Raw genomic sequence first — 24577 nt, 5'->3', positions numbered from 1 at the left:
CACTGGGAGCCGCTGAATAAGAGTCTGGCCCTATCATCTTGACACCCTCCCTTTAAGATATTGATATATTAGGATATTGATATCCTCTTCCCCAGGCTAAACAGGCCCAGCTCTCTCAGCCTCTCCTCATATGACAGATGCTCTAGTGCTCTCATCTTAGTAGCCCTCCACTGAACTCTCTGCAGGAGCTCCAGGTCTCTCTTGTACTGGGGAGCCCAGAACTGGACCCAGTATTCCAGAGGTAGCCTTACCAGGGCTGAGTTGAGGGGCAGGATAACCCCTCTGGATCTGCTGGCAACAGCAAGCCTAACTCTTCCTAATGCACCCCAGGATACCATTGGCCTTCTTGGCCACAAGGACACATTGTGGGCTCATAGTTAACCCGTTGCCCACCAGGGCTCCCAGGTCCATCCCAGAGCTGCTTTCCAGCAGATCAACCCAGGACATTCCATCAGAGGAACCCGCTGAGTTCCAGAGCTGTTTTCCAGCAAGTCAACCCCCATGCATCGTGCATGCATTTGTACTGGGTCTGGCAGTGTTGGAGCTAACTTTCCCTGCAGCTGCCCATACACAGCTGTGCTCTGCACTTGTAGCTAGAAGTGTCACACCAATGCTTTATTTATTGCTGAGCAATACTGGCACAGCATCAAGATTCCCTCCAGCCCCCGAAAGCCAGAAGGCTGGGGGTGGGCAAGAGGTGGCGAGGGGACATCACCAGGGCAGCTGACCTAAACTGACCGAAGGGATATTCCATACCATATGATGTCATACTCAGCAATAAAATCTGGAAAAGGGGGCGGAAGAGGGGGAACTCTCGTTATGAAAACATCTTGTGAAAACGTGATACTTCCACAATACTGCTATGCATATTGAGGCTCTGCTTCCAAAGACATGGCTGAGCATCTCTCCTTGATGGGAAGTAGAGAATAATTGTTTTCTCTCTCTCTTTTCTCCTGTGTGGCCTTTGCTTGTTTGTTGTTGTTGTTGTTTTCCTTTTTCTTTTCCCTTTAATTAACTTATCCTCAACCTGTGAGCGCTTTTCTTTCCCAACATACTTTCTCCCTGCCCTCCCTTTGAGGAGGAAGAGTTGAGAGAGTTGTCACCACAGCCCTTTTTGGTGACCAACATTTGACTCAAAGGATTAAGATAACAATAGATTTGACCAGAGCACTTTAGAGGGAATTTACAATTATCATATTTAACCAGGAGCTGTTGTTCATGATATTGACCAGTTTGCTGTTAATATTGTTCTGTGTTTATCCTGTCTTATATGAACTGTGCCACTTTCTCTCTTTTGCTACTTACTAAATCTGAGAGCCTGTTAAAGGCTGTGTTTTGTTGTTGTTGTTGTTATGGTGGTGGTGGTTTATTTATTTATTCAGTTCGCCGTGCTTTAAAGCACTGGTCTTGAGCCTGATCCAGTATCCAGGCCCTGCATTACTATCAACTCTGTACTTCAGGAACCACCTTTTGGAGAATATTAACAACTGCACTCTTTTTTTTACCTCTGGAATCAATTTGTGGAGAATATAAGGTATGGTACCGCTTCCTCCTTATCCTATGGGCTAATCACAATAGCTTTTGAATATTTTGACTGTCCTTGCGTAACCAACATGTTCCTATTTCTAAGTCTCCAGAATATGTTTCTGTTTTTTCCTAAGGTTAAACAATTATTTAAGAATACCACCCAGGAATCTGCCCCAAGGCAGTGTGGTGGTGGGTGGCAAGGAGAATATGGGCAGGTACCTGTCATAGAATCATAGAATGGTTTGGGTTGGAAAGGACCTTAAAGATCATCTAATTCCAAACCCTCTGCCATTGGCATGGACACCTTCCACTAGACAAGGTTACTCAAAGCCCCATCCAACCTAGCCTTAAACACTTCCAGGGATGGGACATCCACAACTTGTGTCATGGCTATCTATTTGAGCTTCACCAGTGAACAAGTGTGGAATCCCCCCAAAATGAAAGAATGTTTTAAAAAAAGTATTCCCTGACCTCAGCAACGCCAGAGAGTTACAGCTTGCTGCACTGTGCTGGGATCTGGTCTGCGCCTACCTAACAATAGCAAACACTATTCAGCACCTTCAGGGGGAGGAGGAAGTCTCTGAATCTGATGGCCAGATAACAGAGTAGCAAAACCAAAAGACCAATGGATGGTATTAGTCACCCCTATAGTCAAGATGAAACAATGGAAGAGGAAGTCAGTTCATTTAGTAAGGGAAGAAGCTTCTCCTAAAAGGCTCTGGGAGGGAGAAGTGGAAGGGGCAGGCTGCTCTAAAGCAGAGCCATCACAAAAACAGGAGGAAAAACAGATAGAAAGAGCCTCTGAAGGCAACCCCTGTCAGGCGTGAAGGAAAAGTATCCCTTCAAGTAAGATGTTGTATGTCAGTCAGGCAAGTGGACCACCATGGAGAGAGGTATGCAGTACCTGAGGCAATTAGCTGTGATGGAGGTGATTTATAGTAACCTAGACAATGAACAGATATCCAAAGATCCAGATGAAGATCCAAAGATCCCCCCTTTGAGGCAGGGACTGGCATGGTGCTTAGCACCACCTGAGCATCTAAAGTTCAGCACCAGACTTGGAAGGTCATGCAAAAGGGGAAAGGAAAAGCAGGATCTGCCCCATCTTGCTGTTCAAGGGTGGGAGATAGCTGTCCCGACCCAAAGCATGCAGCTCATGGCTCGCTGCTCCTCTCCTGGCTGCAGCCAAGAGATTAGCTGGGCCCTGTAAAAGAGGGTGCAAGTCCTCAGCAGGAAGGCTCTGGATCTGCAGTGTTGTTTCATGAGCCTTGGACTAGACTATTTTTTTTTAGAGGAAAGACAGGTCAGATGCCTGGTGTGCAGGGCACAAGACAATTTTTGCAGCAGCACTTGATTCCTCCAAGCCACCACTCACTCTCCATGGCATTGCTTCTCTGTATTTTATTTTCTTTTTAATGGAGGGGACAAATTCATTCTCATCACGCTGCATTGTTTCTATTTAGTTTTTATTTATGTTCCCCTCCCCTTTTCTCTTTGCTGTCTGCTTTTAGACATTTTCTGATACTTTGTGAGGCTGTCCCAGTCCTAAAGGAAGCTCTTCTGCCCACTGCCAGCAGGACCAGGAGGACAGATGACAGGAGCAAACTCTTTCAGAACCAGGAAAGCTTTACCCCAGGCAGGATCCCGGTCCTGGTTCCACCTCTTGCCCAGAACAACAAGTTTGTCCAGGCCAAATCAGGTACAAGGAGGGAAGCAGCTGTTTCAAGGCATGTTCTATAACATCTCTGTAATAATATATCTGGGACTATATTTCTATGACCTTCCTCCTCTCCCCACCTGACATCAAATGACCAGAGTCCATACCTCTGCATGTATGGATTCCTGCATGCTATAAAAATTCGCCTGCCTCCTGTTCTCTCTCTCAAGCTAAAACCTCCGGGTAAGGAATTTTCATCTCTACCCCCTACAAGTCTTTAGGGGATCCAGCAGGCAAGATCTTCCTCTAGTGGCTCTTCTGATGTTACCTTTTGTTCTGCCAGCACGTGGTTTCCTTGCTTGCTTGTTCCGGGGGGGTTGTGCTACCTCCTTAACTAGAGCACTTGACTTTCTTTGTTCTATAAAATAGCTTTTGTTCAGGATCTGCCTGCAAATGAAGGCCCATTTTACAGCCAGCTGCTGGTCCTCCCTCAGGCATGGTCAGCATTTCCACCAGCTTAGGCACTGGGCTCATTCAGTGCTCTTCTTAAATGGCTTAGGGGAAGAAAATACTCTGGAACAAGAAAAAGCTCACAGCTCATGGGTTGAGACAGGGACAGGGAGATCACTTACCAACATAAGCTCCTCAGTACACTGCAGTTTAGAAAAAAGGTGACGTGAAAGTCAGGAATCCCAGAGAATATTTTACGCAGCGATAAACAGAAGAATAAGGAAGGGAAGAGGGGATTGGATCTGCCCAACAGCCATCGTTGGATGCCCACACTAGGGACAGGGTTTCTCTCTCTCTGCTCTCAGCCATATGCACCATTCCCTGAAGGGCTCTCAGTGATATCTCCCAGGTAACACAGCCTGGGAAAACATCTTCTTACACCTAGTGCTCCCTGCTGTCTGCACGGGGCTAAACCTCGGCTTCAAGTTTCGGGGGAGGGAGTTTGATCTGCAGGAGGGTTTGAAGATGAGTTTGCCACAGGGCTCTTCCTCTGCTCAAGGTATTTGTAAGGCTCTCTTCTGTGTGGATCCAGAATTGGGTGACCAGGTTCGAGCTCTGGCAGAAGCTCGACACACACTCAGGGCACTACTACGACTTGTCTCCTTTGTGGACGCGCTTGTGGGATATAAGTTCAGAACTGCTTTTGAAGCCCTTTGCACAGTCAGGGCACTTGTAGGGTCTCTCTCCTGTGTGGATGCGCTGGTGGATAATAACCTCGGACCCGCTTTTGAAGCTCTTCTCACAGTCAGGGCACTTGTAGGGTCTCTCTCCTGTGTGGATCCGTTTGTGCAACTTAAGTACAGAACTCCTTTTGAAGCTCTTCTCACAATCAGGGCACTTGTAGGGTCTCTCTCCTGTGTGGATCAGTTTGTGCAACTTGAGTACAGAACTCCTTTTGAAGCTCTTGTCACAATCAGGGCACTTGTAGGGTCTCTCTCCTGTGTGGATCCGTTTGTGGAAATTGAGTACAGAACTACTTTTGAAGCTCTTCTCACACTCAGGGCACTTGTAGGGTCTCTCTCCAGTGTGGATCCGTTTGTGCGAATTGAGTACAGAACTCCTTTTGTAGCTCTTGTCACAATCAGGGCACTTGTAGGGTCTCTCTCCTGTGTGGATCCGTTTGTGCGAATTGAGTACAGAACTCCTTTTGAAGCCCTTCTCACAAACAGGACACTTGTAGGGTCTCTCTCCTGTGTGGATCCGTTTGTGGAAATTCAGTACAGAACTACTTTTGAAGCTCTTCTCACAAACAGGGCACTTGTAGGGTCTCTCTCCTGTGTGGATGCGCTGGTGTTTAATCAAGTCAGAAGTGCTTTTGAAGCTCTTCTCACACTCAGGGCACTTGTAGGGTCTCTCTCCTGTGTGGATCCGTTTGTGCAACTCGAGTACAGAACTGCTTTTGAAGCTCTTCTCACAATCAGGGCACTTGTAGGGTCTCCCTGCTGTGTGGGTCAGTTTGTGCACAAGGAGATGAGAACTGCTTCTGAAGCTCTTCCCGCACTCGGGGCACTTGTAGGGCTTCTCGCCTGTGTGAAAGTGCTGGTGGTAGATGAGATCTGCTCTTCTTCTGTAGCTCTTCTCACACTGTGAGCACTTGTAGGGTCTCTCTCCTGTGTGAAAGCGGTGATGGTAGGCGAGATCTGAACTGCTTCTGAAGCTCTTCTCACACTGTGGGCACTTGTAGGGTCTCTCTCCTGTGTGAGAGCGCTGGTGGTAGGCGAAATCTGAACTGCATTTGAAGCTCTTCTCACACTGTGAGCACTTGTGAGGTCTCTCTCCTGTGTGAGAGCGCTGGTGGTTAGTGAGGTTAGAGTTTCTTCTGAAGCTCTTACCACACTCAGGGCACTTGTAGGGTCTCTCTTCTGTGTGGATCCGTTTGTGCAACTTGAGTACAGAACTGCTTTTGAAACTCTTCTCACAATCAGGGCACTTGTAGGGTCTCTCTTCGGTGTGATTCCGTTTGTGCAAATTGAGTACAGAACTCCTTTGAAAGCTCTTCTCACAAACAGGGCACTTGTAGGGTCTCTCTCCTGAGTGGATGCGCTGGTGCTTAATCAAGTCAGAAGTGCTTCTGAAGCTCTTCCCACACTCAGGGCACTGGTAGGGTCTCTCTCCTGTGTGGATCCGTTTGTGCAACTCGAGTACAGAACTCCTTTTGAAGCTTTTCTCACAATCAGGGCACTTGTAGGGTCTCTCTGCTGTGTGGGTCAGTTTGTGCACAAGGAGTTGAGAACTGCTTCTGAAGCTCTTCCCACACTCAGGGCACTTGTAGGGCTTCTCGCCTGTGTGAAAGTGCTGGTGGTAGGTAAGATCTGCTCTTCTTCTGAAGCTCTTCTCACACTGTGAGCACTTGTAAGGTCTCTCTCCTGTGTGAAAGCGGTGATGGTAGATGAGTTCAGAGCTGCTTCTGAAGCTCTTCTCACACTGTGAGCACTTGTAGGGTCTCTCTCCTGTGTGAAAGCGCTGGTGGTAGGTGAGCTGTGAACTGCATTTGAAGCTCTTCTCACACTGTGAGCACTTGTAAGGTCTCTCTCCTGTGTGAGAGCGGTGGTGGTAAGTGAGGTTAGAGTTTCTTCTGAAGCTCTTACCACACTCAGGGCACTTGTAGGGTCTCTCTCCTGTGTGGATGCGCTGGTGCTTAACGAGATTGGAATGACTTTTAAAGATTCTTCCACACTCATCACATTGGTTCTCCATTTTCTTCTGGCAGCCTTGCTTCTTTGTCAGTTCTTTAGGCTCTTTTTGACCTTTGCTGCCATCTAGGGGATTCCTTGCTCGATTTCCTGGATGGGTTTTCAGTGGCTTCTTGAGATGCTTTCCATGCTCCAGGCCCTTTTGGACGCCCCTCCTGATTTTTCCCACAGAGTCACCATTCAACTGCCTTTGGGCCATGCCACTTTTCTGAAGAGTCTCCTTTGCTTTTGGGATCCTGTCACCTGCTGGATGACAGAGGAAATCCAGAACCAGCCCATAGTGCCCATAATATTGCCCAGGCAGAGATCTCTGATCCTCTCATCTTGGCTTTTGCCAACCCCAATCTCCTCCTTTCCTCCACCACCTCACCTGCGCTGAGGTCTCCTGTCACATCCTCCACGCCATGCAGATCTGGGATCCAGGGATCTTCCCCTTCTTCAAGCTGAGAGATCACCACGGGTTTGGGGGACGGAAGTAATCCTTAAATGACATAAACAGAGGAGATGAGAGCATTTGGAGGGCCACTAAGATGATCAGAGGGCTGGAGCACCTCTCCTATGCATAAAGGTGGCGGAAACTGGGCTTGTTTAGCTTGAAGAAGAGAAGGCTCCAGGGAGACCTCATTGCGGCCTTCCAGTAGCTGAAGGCAGTGTATAAACAGGGGGGGGGAACGCCTGTTTACATGTGTTGCTAGGGATAGGACAAGGGGGGATGGTTTTAAACTAAGACAGGGGAGATTTAGGTTGGAAATTAGGAGAAAGGTTTTCACTCAGAGGGTGGTGAGGCACTGGAACACGTTGCCCAGGGAGGTTGTGGATGCCCCATCCCTGGAGGCATTCAAGGCCAGGCTTGATGCGACTCTGGGCAGCCTGCTCTAGTGGTTGGCAACCCTGCCCAGAGCAGGGGGGTTGAAACTAGATGATCTTTAAGGTCCTTTTCAACACAGGCCATTCTATGACCCTATGATTTCCATGGGTTTGACACAGCTGCTAAGTGTCCACGTGTACTATGTTAGCACTCCCTTCTTGTAAAGCCACATTTACGGCCCAGTATCATTCAAGTCAACAACATAGACTAGCTTTATTTGAAGACAGCAAGGCTCTTCCGTCTCTGAAATTACTGCAGGGACTTATTTATTTTCCTTATTTTTTACCTACTTGTTCAATGCAGTTGACTTCAAGAAGCTTTAGGGGAAAACTGAGGAAGGCAATGCTGAGAAGGAAGATTTACATGCAACCACCAAGAAAAGCTCTTTTATACGTATGTACATATAACTATATATATATATAATATATATATATTATATTATTACATATTCTAATATACTGTATAATTTTATATATATTATATTATTATATCACTATATCATAATATATATATATATTATAGAGGATAACATGCTAATGCCTTCTTAAATTCATGTTTATCCTCTTTGTGTGTGCTTTTAATTTTTTTTATTTATTATTATTATTTTTTAAGTCTGTATGTAGTTAATAATTGCATTGTGTTTATTATATGTCCTGCTCACAGAGGCTTCTGGTACACCGCCAAGGCTGCCCTAATGAGGAGAAAAGGAAGCAAAACCCTCACCCAGTGAAGTTACGGACGCGTACGTCTCCAGCATCACGTCCCGGTAGAGCGCTCGCTGTGCAGGATCCAGCAGCTCCCACTCCTCCCTGCTGAAATACACAGCCACCTCCACGAAGGTCACGGGTTCCTGCAAGCAAAGAGGCTCCATGTAGAAGCAGCCTGTTGATGACAGAAGCTCCAGTCCCAGTGGCTTCTCTGTGCCCAGCACACAAATGCTGGCTGAGGGCATCTCATCTTCCCCCTGCATTCACATCCCTTCCCCCTTGGCCTCTCCTGGCTGCTTCTCCAAGCCCCTACCTCAGCTGGATGTGCCAAGGCCATTTCCTGCCCTCCTGCAGGCTGCAACAATCACAGGTGAAAGGTAGATGTCAAACTGGAACCTGCTGGGACAAGAGAAATGGCAGGGTAGGTTTAGGGGAATACAGCAGTCCCTGTCCCTGTCCCTCCCCAGCCCTAGTCCAGCTGCAGGCCATTGCTTGGAAGTAAAAGCCATCTGGGCCGCAGATTTAAGAAAGGAAAAATCTGCTGCACATCAGCAGTAGTCACAGAGGAGTGAGAAAATGAGATGAAAACAACCCTGCAGACACTAAGGTCAGTGAAGAAAGAGGAAGGAGGTGCTCCAGGCACCAGGACAGAATTTCCCTTGAAGCCTGCGGCCAGGACCACAGTGTTATAAATGACTGAGTCCCAAATAGGATTGCAATCAAAGTTTACAATTTATTAAACGAATAAAAAGAAAGAAGCTCTCATAACCAACAAAAAATTCAAGCCTGTCTTCGTTTCCTAGCTTTATTTCAACTAGTGGACCTGCTAGGGTAGATGCCGCAGGTCCCCGTCATTCCTGACTGTTGTAAGTTTGTCCTGCAGCCTAAGACAATTTCTTTCTGATATCAGGGGCCAATTGCCCTAGAAAGAGGCTAGCCAATTGCCTCTGTTTGTTTTCTGAAGCCAGGTCCATTTTTTTTTTCATTGAGTTTCAAAGTTGGTCCAAAAATTCAAAAATTCCATAGGGTTTTCTTTTGGACCTTGTTGGAACAGATTCTCAATTCCCAATTTAACCAGATTTTGGTATTTACATAATTTCCGGGGTGACTAGAGTCTCAGTGGGGACATTGGTCAGAGGAATGCAATCGTTGACAGTTCCCTGAGCGGTCCCATTGGCAATCTGAGCTCACACATGAACTCTGGTTGTTTTAAGAGTTAGCTGCTTTTCTGTTTCCATGACAACTCTCTCCCGGACCCATCATGGTCCCTCCGCCCCAGAGGGCTCACACCGCGATTTTGAGATCTCAGCCTTGGGTTGAGGCAGAACTATTAGCATTCCTACATCCTCTTTCCCTGCCAATTCAGCTTCAAACAGCTCTGTTAAATACTACATGCCACACAGCCTTTAACACCTTCAACAACCCTTTTAACACTTCCTTTATCTTCCTCCAGCCTGTATTTTTCTAACGCCAACACCAAAGGCTCAGTCAGGGGCCAACTTAATTCCATGCCTTTTCCCTCCAAGATGCTGAAACAACACACCAGTATACAACATTTCATCCTATTTTCCTTCTCTCCTCAAAAACAACATTAATTGCAAGACACTGTTATAGTCGATTGATCCATAAAGTAGCCATTTAGTTTATATAGTGGCCACAATTGATTGCAATACTTAGTGGAAGTCCTCTTGCTTTCTGTGCCCCCATTTCTAACAATATCCTTCCAATGTGCCAATATGCACCCAAGGAGGCTTTCTTTAGAACGTCTCTGTTTTGGATATTGCCCATTTCCTTGATTTCCCATTCCCTTTTATTTATTTATGTTAGTTACTGTCCCTTGTTTCAATTTCCATGCAAACCTTTTTATTGCAGGTTTTTACTATCTTTTCCTAATCTTCTTCCGAAATGTCCCAGTTCTCTGGGATTAAACTCTTCTTTCCGCATACAAACTTTACTATTTCAGATTATTAATGAGCCCCGTTCCAATCGTAAATCCACAGGACTTCGGAAGAACACCTGAAGCACTCAGCCTTCCGTCTTCTAGACAAACAATACCACCTTTTCCACAAAATTTACATTTCAACAAGGCCGAATTTCAAGCCGAATGCTAATTTTTTTCACGCACTTCGTTAGTAAGCCTACACAAAACAAGGAATCACTCCTGTGTATCCGTCAAGATGGGGGTTTAAAAGGTATTGAGGCCTAAATAAATTCGCTCTCCCCCTTCTTACCAAATTCCCAGGGCTCAGGCCCGAACCACCAAAGAAGTGACTACCGCTTTGATAATCAGTCAGCCCCCATCCCCGCATACTTGGGAAACTGACCAAACACCAGCAGGAATATACCCTTCCTAAACTGTTACTTAGATAATGCTCCCACCTTCCTCCTTGTCACACTCAAATCATTTAAGAACAAAATAGGATTACAAGATGCACCACCGGGGGTGGATTGTTAAGATACAGAGTTGGTAGGTTATCCAATGACTCCCATTCATCATCTTTTTCTTTTTCCGTTTTTTTTTTTCTTCTTCAAACTTCTCGTCTGCTTTTAGTGTAAATATTGAGGCTGGAAAAGGACGTGAAGTCCTGATCCATAATCCTGCATAATCACTTTCCTCCTGGCTAAAAGGTTCCTTTGAATTAACATGTATATTTAAGGCCTGGCAAACCCAGCCTTCAAAGGATCCAAAAAACGGGCCCAAAGACATGTTGTCTTAAAGGCTTCTTTGGGCATTCTATCATACTGTGATAAATTAGCCGGGTGTTTGTTCATTGTCTTTAAAAGGAATTCAGAGAATCTGCTGAGAAGATAAGGTTTTGCAATTTACGACCTTGTTAAGGGGAAGACTAAGCAAGTAGATAGTGGGGAGGGGGTGTTGGATAAACGTCCTTGGTAAAACAAAGACTCTGTGAAATACTGTTTCCCGCTTCACTACCCTCCCCCTTGAACACGAGCACAACGCATGATCATTGAAAGAAAAACAACGACCCCCAACAACGAACTGCGCAGCTTCAGAAGGTCCAACAAGTCCTGACAAACCGAAACTTGGATGCTATAAAACGGCGACACTGAAAAGGGAAAGTTGCGTGCTGTGGTGGAGCGGAGACTCCCCAGCCGCCCAGCGCTGTTTTGTTTGTGCCTGCCTGCTTACTTAATTAATAAAATATTTCTGATAGACCAAGAAATTTGTATGGTCTCACTTATAACAAATTAATACTGGATCATTTTTAAAATACTTTTTCCTTTTCTGGGGCCCCTATCGTTCCAATTTCTAATCATTATCCCTAATGGACTTTCTGGTGGTATTGTTGATAATAGAAGATGAAATATACAATATTGCTTAATATGTGTTACATTTGCAATGTACTGTTCCGGGGCTGCGCTTGGAAGATACAAAGTGTATGTGCAAGCATAGCATGAGAAAATGCACTGATTCATGATGAAGAGTGAGGAGGACTAAAAGAACGCCAAAATTTGCAAGACATCTAGATAACAGGGGCCTCTCGGACCCCGGGAACTGAATCAAACCAACCTTGCGGTTTGGACTGAGACCAAGGGCTCAGAGAGCATGCGTAAGAAGGAAAGGTTAAAAAGTTCAACTCTGATGAAGACATCTTACTTCATCCCGATGACCACCCGGACGACCACCAGAGAGTGATATGCAAGCACAGGACTGATAAGATAATTAGCATACGAAGTGGGGCTAGGCGGAGCTAGGAAATGAATATGCATAGATGTGTTGTGAAACTTAATGCATATGTAATATTTTAGGAGATAAAAGAGAACTGAGTGAACAAATCGGATGAAGTTAGATTTGGGCAGGCATGCCCCTAACTTCCGGCGCCTAATAAAAGCACCTTCATATAATCACTTTGTGGATTATGTGTCTTTGTGAATGCTAACAGTATGTCTGGTAATTTGCTCCCTTTTCTCTGGTCCCGGGTCTTTGATTTTGTCTGACCCATCTAGGAATTTTACTGTGGCAATTCCTACAGCCCTTGGTTGCCTTAGTGAGAGTGTCTTGCAGGGGGTTTAGGACCTATCACCCACCCACGAATCCTATAGGAATCGCTTCGGTCCTTCACCAGCCAAGTCCCTTGTAGGAGATTGGAACCGCGGTTAGAAGACCTCCGCAGTCGCTTCGGAACTAAGTTCCGTCTCAGTCACACTCTCACACACACACAGGCAAGCAAATCCCACCCAACCGAACGGTATACACCTTAAATACTTACGACTCCGTCGTCTTTGTTCGGATCTTCGCGCGCAGAATTATGGGCAAAATATAGTGCTGCAGCCGGCAAAGGGAGCTCATAAAAAAATCTAAATCTTTGCTTGCCCTTATTCAGGTTCAAGATGGTGTTAGTCCCGACCCGACACAAACAGGAGTCACCAAATGGGGGGGCACCCCTCCTAGATCAAGTCAGAATTCAGGAATCAAGACCATCCCGGACGAGCCCACAATTGTTATAAATGTCTGAGTCCAAAATAGGATTGCAATCAAAGTTTACAATTTATTAAACGAATAAGTTTAATTATTCGTTTATTAAACGATGTAAGCAAACAGCGCTGGGTGCGCCGGGAGTCTGCTCCACCAAGACGCACACCCCTTACGTCAGGTGCTGTTTTTTATGGTCCTAGGCTAATACATATTCATTACTACTTCTGGAAGAGGCAGGGTTATTATAATTGGTTTACGGAATCCGAAACCATCACAGGGGCGCCTGCTATCAGTCTCTGGTGGTCTCTCGGGGGTCGCTCATGCTAAAGGCTCGCAATTTTCCTCCCAAGCTTTGTCCTTCACTTGTCCTTCACCTTCCCCTTCCTCCTCATTTGGCAGTCTCTGGGCCAGATGTCAGAGACTAGCCCAACATCCCGTGCAATAGTCAGCAGTTTTCTCTGAAAGCCCCTTTGTTTTCTTATCCCCTAGATCCGGGCCTCAATGTTAACCCTTCAAATCCTCCACTGACACGAATTGCAGGACCTTTCCTTACAATGGTGAAGCAGGCTGTCCTGCTGCAGCCCACGATGTGGCAGAGTGGATCAGCTCTCTAAACTGCAGCCCACTGAGGAGCTCATGCTGGGGCAGGTGGATGTGGCCTAAGAGGGGGCTGCAACCCACGGAGAGCTGCCCTTGGCCCCGTCGCGTTTGACTGTGATATTTATCGGTAAGTGATCTCCCCTGTCCCTGTCTCAACCCACGAGCTGTGAGGTTGTTCTTGTTTCAGAGTATTTTCTTCCTCTGACCCATTCAAGAGGAGCACTGAGTCCAGTGCCTAAGCTGGTGGAAATGCTGACCATGCCTGAGGGAGGACCAGCAGCTGCCTGTAAAATGGGCCTTCATTTGCAGGCAGATCCTGAACAGCAGCCTTGGGAAGCATTTGCAGAAAAAAGAAAGCCAAGTCCTGTAGTTAAGGAGTAGCACAAGCCCCAGAACAAGCAAGCAAGGAAACCATGTGCTGGCAGAACAAAAGGTAACATCAGAAGAGCCACTAGAGGAAGATCTTGCCTGCTGGATCCCCTAAAGACATGTAGGGGGTGGAGAGGAAAATTCCTTACCCGGAGGTTTTAGCTTGAGACAGAGAACAGGAGGCAGGCAAATATTTATAGCATGCAGGAATCCATACATGCAAAGGATTCATTTAATGTCAGGTGTGTGTGCCTCTTAGAAATATAGTCCCAGATATATTATTAGAGATTCAACAGGTCAGCAAAGCATGCTGATAGTCCCTGCTCGCTTCTTTATTTTCCCAGCTCCAACCCCTTCCTGCGCCCCCTCAGAAACCTCACAAACAGAGTCTAATCCAAAGCTCAGGAAACAACACTGCAGATCCGGAGCCTTCCTGCTGAGGACTTGCACCCGCTTTTACAGGGCCCAGCTAATCTCTTGGCTGCAGCCAGGAGAGGAGCAGCGAGCCATGAGCTGCATGCTTTGGGTCGGGACAGCTATCTCCCACCCTTGAACAGCAAGATGGGGCAGATCCTGCTTTTCCTTTCCCCTTTTCCATGACCTTCCAAGTCTGGTGCTGAACTTTAGATGCTCAGGTGGTGCTAAGCACCATGCCAGTCCCTGTCTCAAAGGGGGAATCATGTGGAAAAGGAAAAACCCTGCCTCTTCTCTGCACAAGCAATGAAGAGGGCCTACCTCGAGTCCACTATAGGCTGCTCCCACCCTCGTTGCAGGCAGCCAGGCTCCTCTGAGTCGTGTAGGCTGGAGGATGCAAGTGTCCTGAGGCTGGACCCAGCTGCAGGATGGCCGTGGTGCACCTCCTGCAACCAAGACGCTGCCTGGGTGGCGTCCAGACAGGCTCTCACTTGCCTTACAGGGCGCCCCTCCGAGGGCTGCTGGTGGGCGGGGAGCTGTGAGCTGCACCAAAGGCTTTTCCCCCCACTGAGCACCCTGGGAGAGCCCAGACTCTCAGGCTCTTCCTGTGGGGGGGCATTTCCATGCCCTGGGACTCTGTTTGCACCCCGCCCAAGGTACTGGACCCCTCATCAGCTCTGTTGGAGGAGCTCTGGGCTGCAGCTCAGCCTTGGCCATGGCTCCTCCTGATGTGCAGCATGGCTTCCTGGCCCCGAACCAGAATGTGTTGTGAAGCTGCGGCACAGAAAATCAAAGAGGTCGGTTAGGGATTGACCTCGGCCTTCTCGGTTGGCTGCCCCAGAGCATGCCACTATGTGAGGAAAGGGTTAAGCGCTCTGCCCTGCTCAGCCTTCCCTGCTGTGCACGGAAAGAGTTAACTCTCCTAGAAGCAGGCCACTGATGGCTTTGTCTCTGCCCAGAGCTGCAAGCAAAGGCCTGAGCACTTTGCTGGGATGTAGTAGGGGCAACAACCCACTAGGTGACACGAGACCCCAGGTCCTGTTCTGAGATAACTTCTACCCTGGAGAAGAGCAAGATCTCAGGGGACATCAACATATGACTGCAGGCAAGCCAAGGCCCTGCTCCTGCCCTGCTGTGCCTGGCAATGAGGGAAGGCATTGCCAGGGTCAGGATGGGTTTAATGGTGTGACTGGGGGTGTTTGCACCGCCCTGTGCTGCAAGCTGTATATGAGCTGCTGCTAATTGCTCTCTTCCTGTCCTTTCCCTAGGGGAGGAGGGGGGCTCATGGTCATAACTAAACTTCAGAACAACTTTGTAAATCTGTCCTTGGGGGCTGTTTCATCCTTTGTCAAAAAACATCCGGAGACCATGCTCCTGAGGCGCATGGGCACGAGTGGTTCTGCAGCCACACTACCTGTGCAAACAATTGCATTGTTTTAAGGTTTCTGGTTGCAATGATGGCACTTCTCCTGGGAGCAATCAGCAACCAAACACAAAGCTGCATCTCTGTGGGTGCAAGGACTAGGGCACTCGGCATATACCTGCTGTCAAGACTGGATCTAGAAAGTAGTCTAAAAAGATGGGCTTAAGCCTGCTGAGAGGAAAACACCAGTGTACGCTGATGTGAGATGAAAGAGCTAGCAGAAATCTCTGCAAATGATGATCAGAAGTTCAGAATCTTCAGCAGTAGCCCTTCTTGGCTGATGCCTTCACTGCGGGCCAGCAGGGTGAGAACATGCAGGCCCTTTACAGAGCTGTTCTGTATTGCCAGCCAGCTTAACAGCACCACTTTGCAAAGATGGGTCTGTTCTCTTCTCTGTACCTTCTGTCTTTCCACCCCACATGGCGAGAGCAACCCCCGCTCATGGGTGGTGGTGGATGCCTCAAAGGAATGAGGCGTGAGGCTGGTATAACTGGTGACTACTTATTATGTCAGCAGCATTTTGCAGTCCGTATTACCAGGAAGTAGATGCTGCGAGGGAGGGAGGAGCGTGAGAAAACCAACACGGTCACAACCAGCTTCACTGAGGAGAGATCATAATCATAGAACAGCTTGGGTTGGAAGGGACCTTAAAGAGTATTGAATTCCAAGCCTCCTGCTATGGGCAGGGACAATTTCCACTAGATCGGATTGCTCAGAGCCCCACGCAACCTGGCCTTGAACACCTCCAGGGATGGGGCATCCACAACTTCTCTGGGCAACGCGTGTCAGTGCCTCACCGCCCTCATAGGATTTTTTTCCTTATATCTAATCTCAACCTACCCTCTTTAAGTTTAGTCATTCTTCCTGGTCTTATCGATACCCTCCCTAATGAAGTGTCTCTCTCCTGCTTTCTTGTAGGCCCACTTTTCGTACCGGAAGGCTGCAATGAGGTCTCCCTGGAGCCTTCTCTTCTCCAGGCTGAACAACACCAACTCCCTCAGCTTGTCTTCACAGGCGTGTAGGTTTCCTAAATATGTGTAGCAGCACATTTAGGAAGGGTGGTGGGGTTGTTAGTAATAGAAGAAGAAATAATACAATATTGTTTAATATGTTACATTTGCGATGTACTATTCCGAGGCTGCGCTTGGAAGATACAAAATATATGTGCAAGGGTAACATGAGAATGCACCAATTCATGATGAGGAGTAAGGAGGATTAAAAGAATGCTCAATTTGCAAGACATCTAGATAACTGGGGCTTCTTGGACTCTGGGAACTGGGTCAAACCAACCTTGCGGTTTGGACTGAGACCAAGGGCTCAGAGAGCATGCGTGAAAAGGAAAGGTTAAAAAGTTCAACTCTGATGAAGACATCTTACTTCATCCCGACGACCACCTGGACGACCACCAGAGAGTAATACGCAAGCGCAGAAGGACTGATAAGATAATTAGCATACGAAGCGAGGCTAGGCGGAGCTAGGAAATGAATATGCATAGATGAGTTGTGAAACCTAATGCATATGTAGTATCTTAGGAGATAAAAGAGAACTAAGAAAACAAATCAGACGAAGTTAGATTTGGGCAGGCATGCCCCTAACTTCCGGCGCCTAATAAAGCACCTTCATATAATCACTTTGTGGATTATGTGTTTTCATGAACGCTAACATTTTGGCGACCCAGATGGGACCTTGTGGGCACTGCTGAGGCGGCTCGCGAACTGATCACGCTCCAGCCGGCACCGAGGAGTTTCTCGGGGAGCCATCGGCCGCGACCGACCCCCGCTGCTCACAACGTACCTCTGAAAGGGTAAGAAAAAGGTGCTTTCTGGTAATCGGTACCGATCTGGTCTGGGAGCCTGCCGGTCAGACGCGGCGAAAGCCACGCACGGTTGGGCTAGGGAATTCCCGTGGTAAGCCTAGGCGCCGTCCGTCAGACAGTCGCGAAAGCGCTGCAGGTTCGGCATCAGTGGTCTGGTTTTGCTGCAGGCTCAGCATCTGGTTCGGTTCGGTAAAAGCTATAGCTGATAATGGAAAAACTTAAAAGTATTCTGGGCGGTAATGCTTCGGTACCGCGATCCTCCCCTTTGGGCTGTTTATTAGCACACTGGAAGGAGGGGTGTTTCGGGCAGGAGTTACGAAAGGGTAAACTGGTTGATTACTGTAATGTTTGGTGGCCACAGTACGAACTAGAAGATCAAGAAAGTTGGCCAGAAAACGGAACCTTACAGTACAATACTATCTTACAATTAATGTTATTTTGTGAGCGAGAGTGCAAGGGGCCTCTCTGTGTGATTGCGTGATTGTGTTGTGAGTGAGACGCAGCATCGCTGCGAAGCGAGTGCGGAGTTCCGATCCGCGGTTCCGTATCCTCCGCGAGGGGAGCGGCCGGAGACGAACGAAGCGCATGACAGACCGAAAAGAAGTGCTGTTTTATCCAAATGTTGATTGGTGGTGCCCAATACACGGGCCCGGCGGTGCATCTTGCAATCCTATTTCGTTCTTAAATGTTTTGAGTGTGACAAGGAGGAAGGTGGGAGCATTATCTAAGTAACAGTTTAAAAGTTTCGGTATATTTGCGGTGGTGTTTGGTCAGTTTCCCAAGTATCGGGGGAGGGGGGCTGATTGATTATCAAAGCGGTAGAACGGAGAGCCACTTCTTTGGTGGTTCGGGCCTGAGCCCTGGGAATTTGGTAAGAAGGGGGAGAGCGAATTTATTTAGGCCTCAATACCTTTTAAACCCCCATCTTGACGGATACACAGGAGTGATTCCTTGTTTTGTGTAGGCTTACTAACAAAGTGCATGAGAAAAATTAGCATTCGGCTTGAAATTCGGCCTTGTTGAAATGTAAATTTTGTGGAAAAGGTGGTATTGTTTGTCTAGAAGACGGAAGGCTGAGTGCTTCAGGTGTTTTTCCGAAGTCCTGTGGATTTACGGTTGGAACGGGGCTCATTAATAATCTGAAATAGTGAAGTTTGTATGTGGAGTTTAATCCCAGAGAACTGGGACATTTCGGAAGAAGATTAGGAAAAGATAGTAAAAACCTGCAATAAAAAGGTTTGCGTGGAAATTGAAACAAGGGACAGTAATTAATATAAATAAATAAAAGGGAATGGGAAATCAAGGAAATGGGTAATATCCAAAACAAAGACGTTTTAAGGAAAGCCTCCTTGGGTGTATATTGGCACACTGCAAGGATATTGTCGGAAGGGGGAGTGGGGGGGGCGCGGAAAGCAAGAGGACTTCCACTAAGTATTGCAATCAATTGTGGCCACTGTATAAACTAAATGGCCACTTTATGGATCAATCGACTATAACAGTGTCTTGCAATTAATGTTGTTTTTGAGGAGAGAAGGAAAATAGGATGAAATGTTGTATACTGGTGTGTTGTTTCAGCATCTTGGAGGGAAAAGGTATGGAATTAAGTTGTCCCCTGACTGAGCCTTTGGTGTTGGCATTAGAAAAGTACAGGCTGGAGGAAGATAAAGGAAGTGTTAAAAGGGTTGTTGAAGGTGTTAAAGGCTGTGTGGCATGTGAAGATAAAGGAAGTGTTAAAAGGGTTGTTGAAGGTGTTAAAGGCTGTGTGGCATGTAGTATTTAACAGAGCTGTTTGAAGTTGAATGAGCAGGGGAAGAGGATGTAGGAATGCTAATAGTTCCGCCTCAACCCGAGGCTGAGATCTCAAAATCGCGGTGTGAGCCCTCTGGGGCGGAGGGACCATGATGGGTCCGGGAGAGAGTTGTCATGGAAACAGAAAAGCAGCTAACTCTTAAAACAACCTGAGTTCATGTGTGAGCTCAGATTGCCAATGGGAGCGCTCAGGGAACTGTCAACCATTGCATTCCCCTGACCGACCCCCCCCCCCCCCCCCCCCCCGAGACCCTTACCACCCCGGAAATTATGTAAATACCAAAATCTGGTTAAACTGGGAATTGAGAATCTGTTCCAACAAGGTCCAAAAGAAAACCCTATGGAATTTTTGAATTTCTGGACCAACTTTGAAATGCAATGGAAAAAAAAAAAAAAAAGACAAAATTTGGACCTGACTTCAGAAAACAAACAAAGGCAATTGGCTAGCCTCTTTCTAGGGCAATCAGCCCCTGATATCAGAAAGAAATTGTCTTAGGCTGCAGGAAAAACTTACAACAGTCAGAAATGACGGGGACCTGGGGCATCTACCCTAGCAGGTCCACTAGTTGAAATAAAGCTAGGAAACGAAGAGAGAGGCTTGAATTTTTTTGTTGTTGTTGGTTACAGGAGCTTCTTTCTCTGTGTTAATTAGTCTGTAAATGTAATAGGAGCAACATATTCAGTGTTAAATAGTTTAAAAGGACGACTGGGAACTAAGACAACTACAATAATTGGAGCCACAGGGAAGGAGGAGGAACGGCCATTCTTACAACCCCTTGATTTGCGTTTTGGGGGTAAGGAACTAACCCATGAATTTTTGTATGTACCAGAATGCCCGATTCCACTCTTGGGACGGGATCTATTAGCTAAATTAGATGCAACAATAACCTTTGAGGATGGAGAATTAATAATGAAGGTACCTGAGTCCAAAGTAGGACAAATCCTAATGATCAAAGATAAACCCTTTGTTAATATTCCAAGAGAAGTAGAAAATGCAGTTATACCAACAGTATGGGAAACAGATATACCAGGGAAGTCGAAACTGGCACAACCGGTAAAGGTGGAATTAAAGGAAGGAGCCAAACCTGTTTGAATCAAACAATATCCACTTAAGATAGAAGCTAGGCAGGGGACAGTGAAAATTATTGACAAATTTCTCAAACATCAGATTCTGGAAGAATGTAAATCGGAATACAATACTCCAATTTTTCCAGTAAGGAAGCCGAATGGTGAGTATAGATTGGTACAAGATCTTAGAGCAATAAATGAAATAACAAAGGACATTCACCCGGTAGTGGCTAATCCTTACACATTGTTAACATCTGTGAGAGAGAAATATAAATGGTTTACTGTGATAGATTTAAAGGATGCCTTCTTTTGCATACCTCTTGATAAAGATAGTAGAAAATTATTTGCCTTCGAATGGGAAAATCCTCAGAGTGGACGAAAGACACAATTAACTTGGACAAGACTCCCACAAGGCTTCAAGAATAGCCTGACCCCCTTTGGAAGCCAGCTGGCCAAGGAACTGGAAATCTGGACAACGCAAGGACAAATACAGGTACCCAGAAGTCAGTATTTGCTGTTACAATATGTAGATGATATTTTGATTGCTACAGAGAATGAGTCGCTCTGCACCCAAATAACCATCGAAATTTTAAATCAGTTGGGAATGGGTGGTTATAAAGTTTCAAAGGAAAAAGCACAAATAGTTTGCTCAACTGTAACATATTTGGGGTGTGAGATTTCCCAGGGACAAAGAAGTCTGGGTGTCAATAGGATAAAAGCTATATGCACCATCCCGGAACCTCAAAATCTCCATGAGCTAAAGGCCTTCTTAGGAATGGCTGGCTGGTGCAGATTATGGATAATGGATTATGGACTCATAGCTAAGCCCCTTTATGAAGCTCAGAAGGCACAGGATTTTATTTGGGGAAAAGTACAGAAAGAAGCTTTCAAGAAACTTACAGATGCCTTAATGAAGTCACCAGCTTTGGGCCTACCAGATTTATCAAAAGATTTCCAGTTATTTGTATATGAAAGACAACGACTAGCACTAGGGGTACTAACCCAGCGACTGGGAAGCTGGAAAAGACCTGTGGGATACTTTTCTAAGCAGTTGGATGCTGTAAGTGCAGGATGGCCCTCATGTTTGCGGGCAGTAGCGGCAACAGTTCTCTTAATCCAGGAAGCAAGGAAACTTACCGTGGGAAAACGTATTGAAGTTTTTGTACCACATATGGTAACAACCGTTTTAGAACAAAAGGGGGGCCACTGGCTATCACCCAGCCGAATGATGAAATATCAGGCAATACTAACTGAACAAGATGACGTAACCTTGAAAACAACTAACCTGTTAAATTCAGCAGTATTTCTAGGAACTGTTCCAGAAGAAGGACTGTTGGAACACAATTGTGTGGAAATAATTGAACATACCCATGCCAGCTGCGAGGATTTGAAGGATGTACCCCTTGAAAGGTATGACTGGGAACTTTTTACTGATGGTAGTAGTTTTGTGGAGAATGGAACACGATATGCAGGGTATGCAGTAACAACCCTGAAGACAGTAATCGAAGCAAAACCTTTACCACCTGAAACATTAGCACAGCGAGCAGAACTGATAGCCCTACCTCGAGCACTGGAACTGAGTAAAGGAAAGATGGTAAATATTTGGACAGATTCCAAGTATGCTTTTGGAGTAGTCCATGTTCATGGAGCATTATGGAAAGAAAGAGGGCTGTTGTCCTCACAAGGAGCCAATATAAGATATCAAGAGGAGGTGTTAAATTTGATAAATGCGGTACAAAAACCAAAACAAGTGGCTATTATGCACTGTAAAGCTCATCAAGGAGGAACCTTGAAAATATCAGAAGGGAATCGGCTGGCAGATCGAGCAGCTCGACAAATTGCTCGGGAGGTGTGGAATGTAATGGCTTTGGTACCACTCAAGGTAGGCCCCACTTGTCTTAATCTTCCCAAGGAACCAAGATATTCACCAGAGGATGAGAAATTAGCAAATCTCCTAAAGGCCCGAAAGAACTCTGATGGACGGTATGTAACTGCTATGGGCCAGGTAGTAATACCCCCCTTGGTGATGCGAGAAATACTTCAGACAAGACATAATGAGTGTCACTGGGGTGCAGAGGCAATGGTAACATTTTAAAACGTAGCATCATCTCTACACATATGTTAACAAATGGCAAAATCAGTAATGTCAAAGTGTGAGATTTGTCTGAAAAATAATCCAGTAGCAAGAAAACATGCTGAAATGGGAAGAGTTAGAGTAGGAATAGAACCAGGAGATTACTGGCAAGTTGATTTTGTAGAGTTACCTAGGACTAGGGGATGTAGGTATTTGTTAGTAGGGGTTGACACCTTTTTCAGATGGCCAGAAGCCCTTCCCTGTCGCACCAATCAAGCTAAAGAGACAGTAAAATGGTTACTGCGGGAAATCATTCTGAGGTTTGGGGTACCATTAGGAATATCCTCGGATAGGGGGCCGCACTTTGTTTCATCTGTGGTTAAAGACGTAAGTCGGCTATTAGGAATTTCTTGGAATTTACATACTGCATGGAGACCCCAATCTAGTGGACAGGTAGAAAGGATGAACCAAACTCTAAAGGGACAGATCAGTAAAATCTGCCAGGAAGCCAAAATACAATGGCCACAAGCTTTGCCTATAGCTTTACTGAGAATAAGGATAAAGCCAAGGAGTGGAATGTCAGTAAGCCCGTATGAGATTACGTATGGAAAGCCTTATGAATCCCCAGAACCAAATCCTAATATGCATATAACAGGGAGCCAGGATGTTTATAATTATGTATTGTCTCTTGGTAAAACTTTAGCTCAACTTCAAAGTGTTCTGGTGTGGAACCGACCGTTGGCACTGCAAAATCCTGTCCACGACTTTCAGCCAGGTGACCGAGTGTACATTAAAAACTGGAATGAAGAACCCCTAAGAGAACGGTGGGCCGGACCTTATCAAGTATTATTGACTACTTTTACAGCTGTAAAGGTAGAAGGGGTGGATGCTTGGATTCATTATACTCGGGTGAAAAAGGTTCCCGAATTTTGGTCAGTGCGAGCAATCGGAGATACAAAACTACAGATGAGGCGCGTATAACCATACAATGTTGGGGTTCTTAACAACAGTAACGATAACAGTAATTGTTTTGTGTAAGTACCTTGTAATTGGGTTCCTAGAAATACCAGAAAAATATAAGAAAGAGGAAATATTCAGAGGAGAAAATGTTACTTTGGAATGTGGAATGCACAACGATAAACCAATAACAATTAGCTCTCTACAGGTGGTCTGGGAAAAAATAAATGACTCCGGACAGAGCCAGGAAATATACGTAGACACAACCAGGGACAATACAGGATTGAAGGCTGGATGGGAGGGGAAGGCGTACGTAAGTATAACCATAGAATTGGGCCAACAACTGAGAGGAGCTACCACCTTAACCCTGTTTAGTGTTACTAAAGTCAACAAAGGAAACTACCGGTGCATGGTAACACATGAAAATAGCACAGATTACGGGATAAGAGAAATATTGGTATATCCGAAATTGGATAAAGGAATATTGGTAGCCCACCAAAAAGGATCTAGAAGAAGAAGAGAGGGCCAGGCACCATGGACACAAGTGGTACAGATCCCACACAGGCAACCATCAGAGAATTTACTGGTAGGATTGATTAAAGATTTTGCCATAATGAAAGGAACTGATAGAATTACTGCTTGTTTGCCCATCCCAAAAGCAACGGGGGACCCGCTTGAGTGGGGTATAATAACCTCCCCACTGCCCCAAGTAAAAGAAAATGGAACAATTCAATGTAAAGAAGTGAAAGTTTTAGAGAGGATAAATGTTACACAATACTATAGGAAACTGAGCCCCCCCACATCGAGGTCTGAATGTGAAAAGAAGAAGAACTACCATTTCATAACAATAGGCAGATTTAAGAATGTGGGACAGTGTTATTACGACGAACTACGTGTAGTAGAAGGAGTTAGAGAAAAGATTGTTTGGGAATGTCAAGAGAAAAATAAGCCAAAAGGAATGAAAGGGTGGGATAGTGATTGGACAGTAAGTTTATTGCAGAAATTCCAGTATGGAGGGAATACATCATGGTGTATTAAATGGCAGGGGAAGCAGAATGGAACTGATCAGTTTTATACAGTAAGCCGGGTTGACAGTAGTGGTAGACAAGAGTCAACAAAGGTAGCTTGGTGGACTTGTGAGAAGAAATATACTTGCGACAGTAATAATGAAGATGTTGAGCACTTACTTCCGGTATTGATAGCTCTTAGGGCAGGATGTGCTTGCCGAGGAATTAAGTACAATTCGGAAAGAAATAGCCAGGCTAGTCAAGTCGCAGTGGATTGTAGCTATAGTACCATAAAAAGTCCAGGACAATTTGTATGGGCAGCCAGTAATGGAACTTGGACTACACACCCGCCGATAGATGGGGAAGTAAAAGAAATAACTCTAGGACTCCCTCCCCACACTGCGTCCAATATGGAAAAAGTCTCCTTTTAAGGGAAAGTTGGAAACCCTACAAATTAGTAGGGCAAAAAGAAGTTTAGAAGAAGGGGCAGATGAAGATACATGGCATGAACCCTCGGATGGAGTAAAATTCAGTTGGGCGTTAGAATCTCTATTTGCACAGGTAGCTACTTATCAAAATAGGGAAATGATTTATAAACTTACAGGACAAGTGAGTAGGCATGAGAGCCACGAAAGAAGGC

At 45.9% G+C, this 24577-nt stretch overlaps 1 protein-coding gene and 1 long non-coding RNA gene across 7 annotated transcripts; one reads left to right on the top strand and one right to left on the bottom strand.

Moving 5' to 3' along the window:
• Positions 1-101: 101 nt before the first annotated feature.
• Positions 102-16189, bottom strand: LOC308184214 (uncharacterized protein). 6 transcript variants are annotated; one of them, XR_013942603.1, is made up of 6 exons: positions 12195-12567; positions 8276-8361; positions 7979-8105; positions 6758-6868; positions 4109-6633; positions 102-3992 (listed from the first exon to the last, which is right to left on the bottom strand). XR_013942603.1 is itself a non-coding variant. In XM_080571079.1 (5 exons), exons 2-5 carry the CDS (start codon positions 8297-8299, stop codon positions 4283-4285), a joined length of 2613 nt encoding a protein of 870 aa, XP_080427205.1. In that variant the 5' UTR covers positions 8300-8361; positions 14105-16189; the 3' UTR covers positions 102-4282. The 6 variants fall into 6 exon arrangements, 5 of the variants coding, with proteins under 5 accessions (XP_080427205.1, XP_080427204.1, XP_080427202.1 ...); XM_080571079.1 differs by lacking the exon at positions 12195-12567 and adding an exon at positions 14105-16189 and having other exon boundaries at positions 102-6633; XM_080571078.1 differs by lacking the exon at positions 12195-12567 and adding an exon at positions 14105-16189 and having other exon boundaries at positions 102-6633; positions 8276-8358.
• Positions 16190-16230: 41 nt separating this feature from the next.
• LOC308184270 lies at positions 16231-24411 on the top strand. The gene is made up of 2 exons (XR_013942613.1): positions 16231-18713; positions 18771-24411. It is a non-coding gene; the product is annotated as an uncharacterized lncRNA (long non-coding RNA).
• The last annotated feature ends 166 nt before the right edge of the window (positions 24412-24577 follow it).

Source organism: Anser brachyrhynchus (assembly GCF_964034855.1).
Source record: "Anser brachyrhynchus genome assembly, chromosome: 30".
NCBI classification, from domain to species: Eukaryota; Metazoa; Chordata; class Aves; order Anseriformes; family Anatidae; genus Anser; species Anser brachyrhynchus.
The sequence above is the reverse complement of the archived record's forward strand: the minus strand, read 5'-3'. Positions and strand labels throughout refer to the sequence as shown.

Coding starts and splice junctions, on each gene's coding strand:
- LOC308184214 (XM_080571079.1), bottom strand. CDS start 8,299: ATGGCCTTGGCACATCCAGCTGAG. Junction 8,106..8,275: donor CCTTGGCACATCCAGCTGAG/GTAGGGGCTTGG, acceptor CTTTGCTTGCAG/GAACCCGTGACCTTCGTGGA. Junction 6,634..6,757: donor GACAGGAGACCTCAGCGCAG/GTGAGGTGGTGG, acceptor TCTGTCATCCAG/CAGGTGACAGGATCCCAAAA.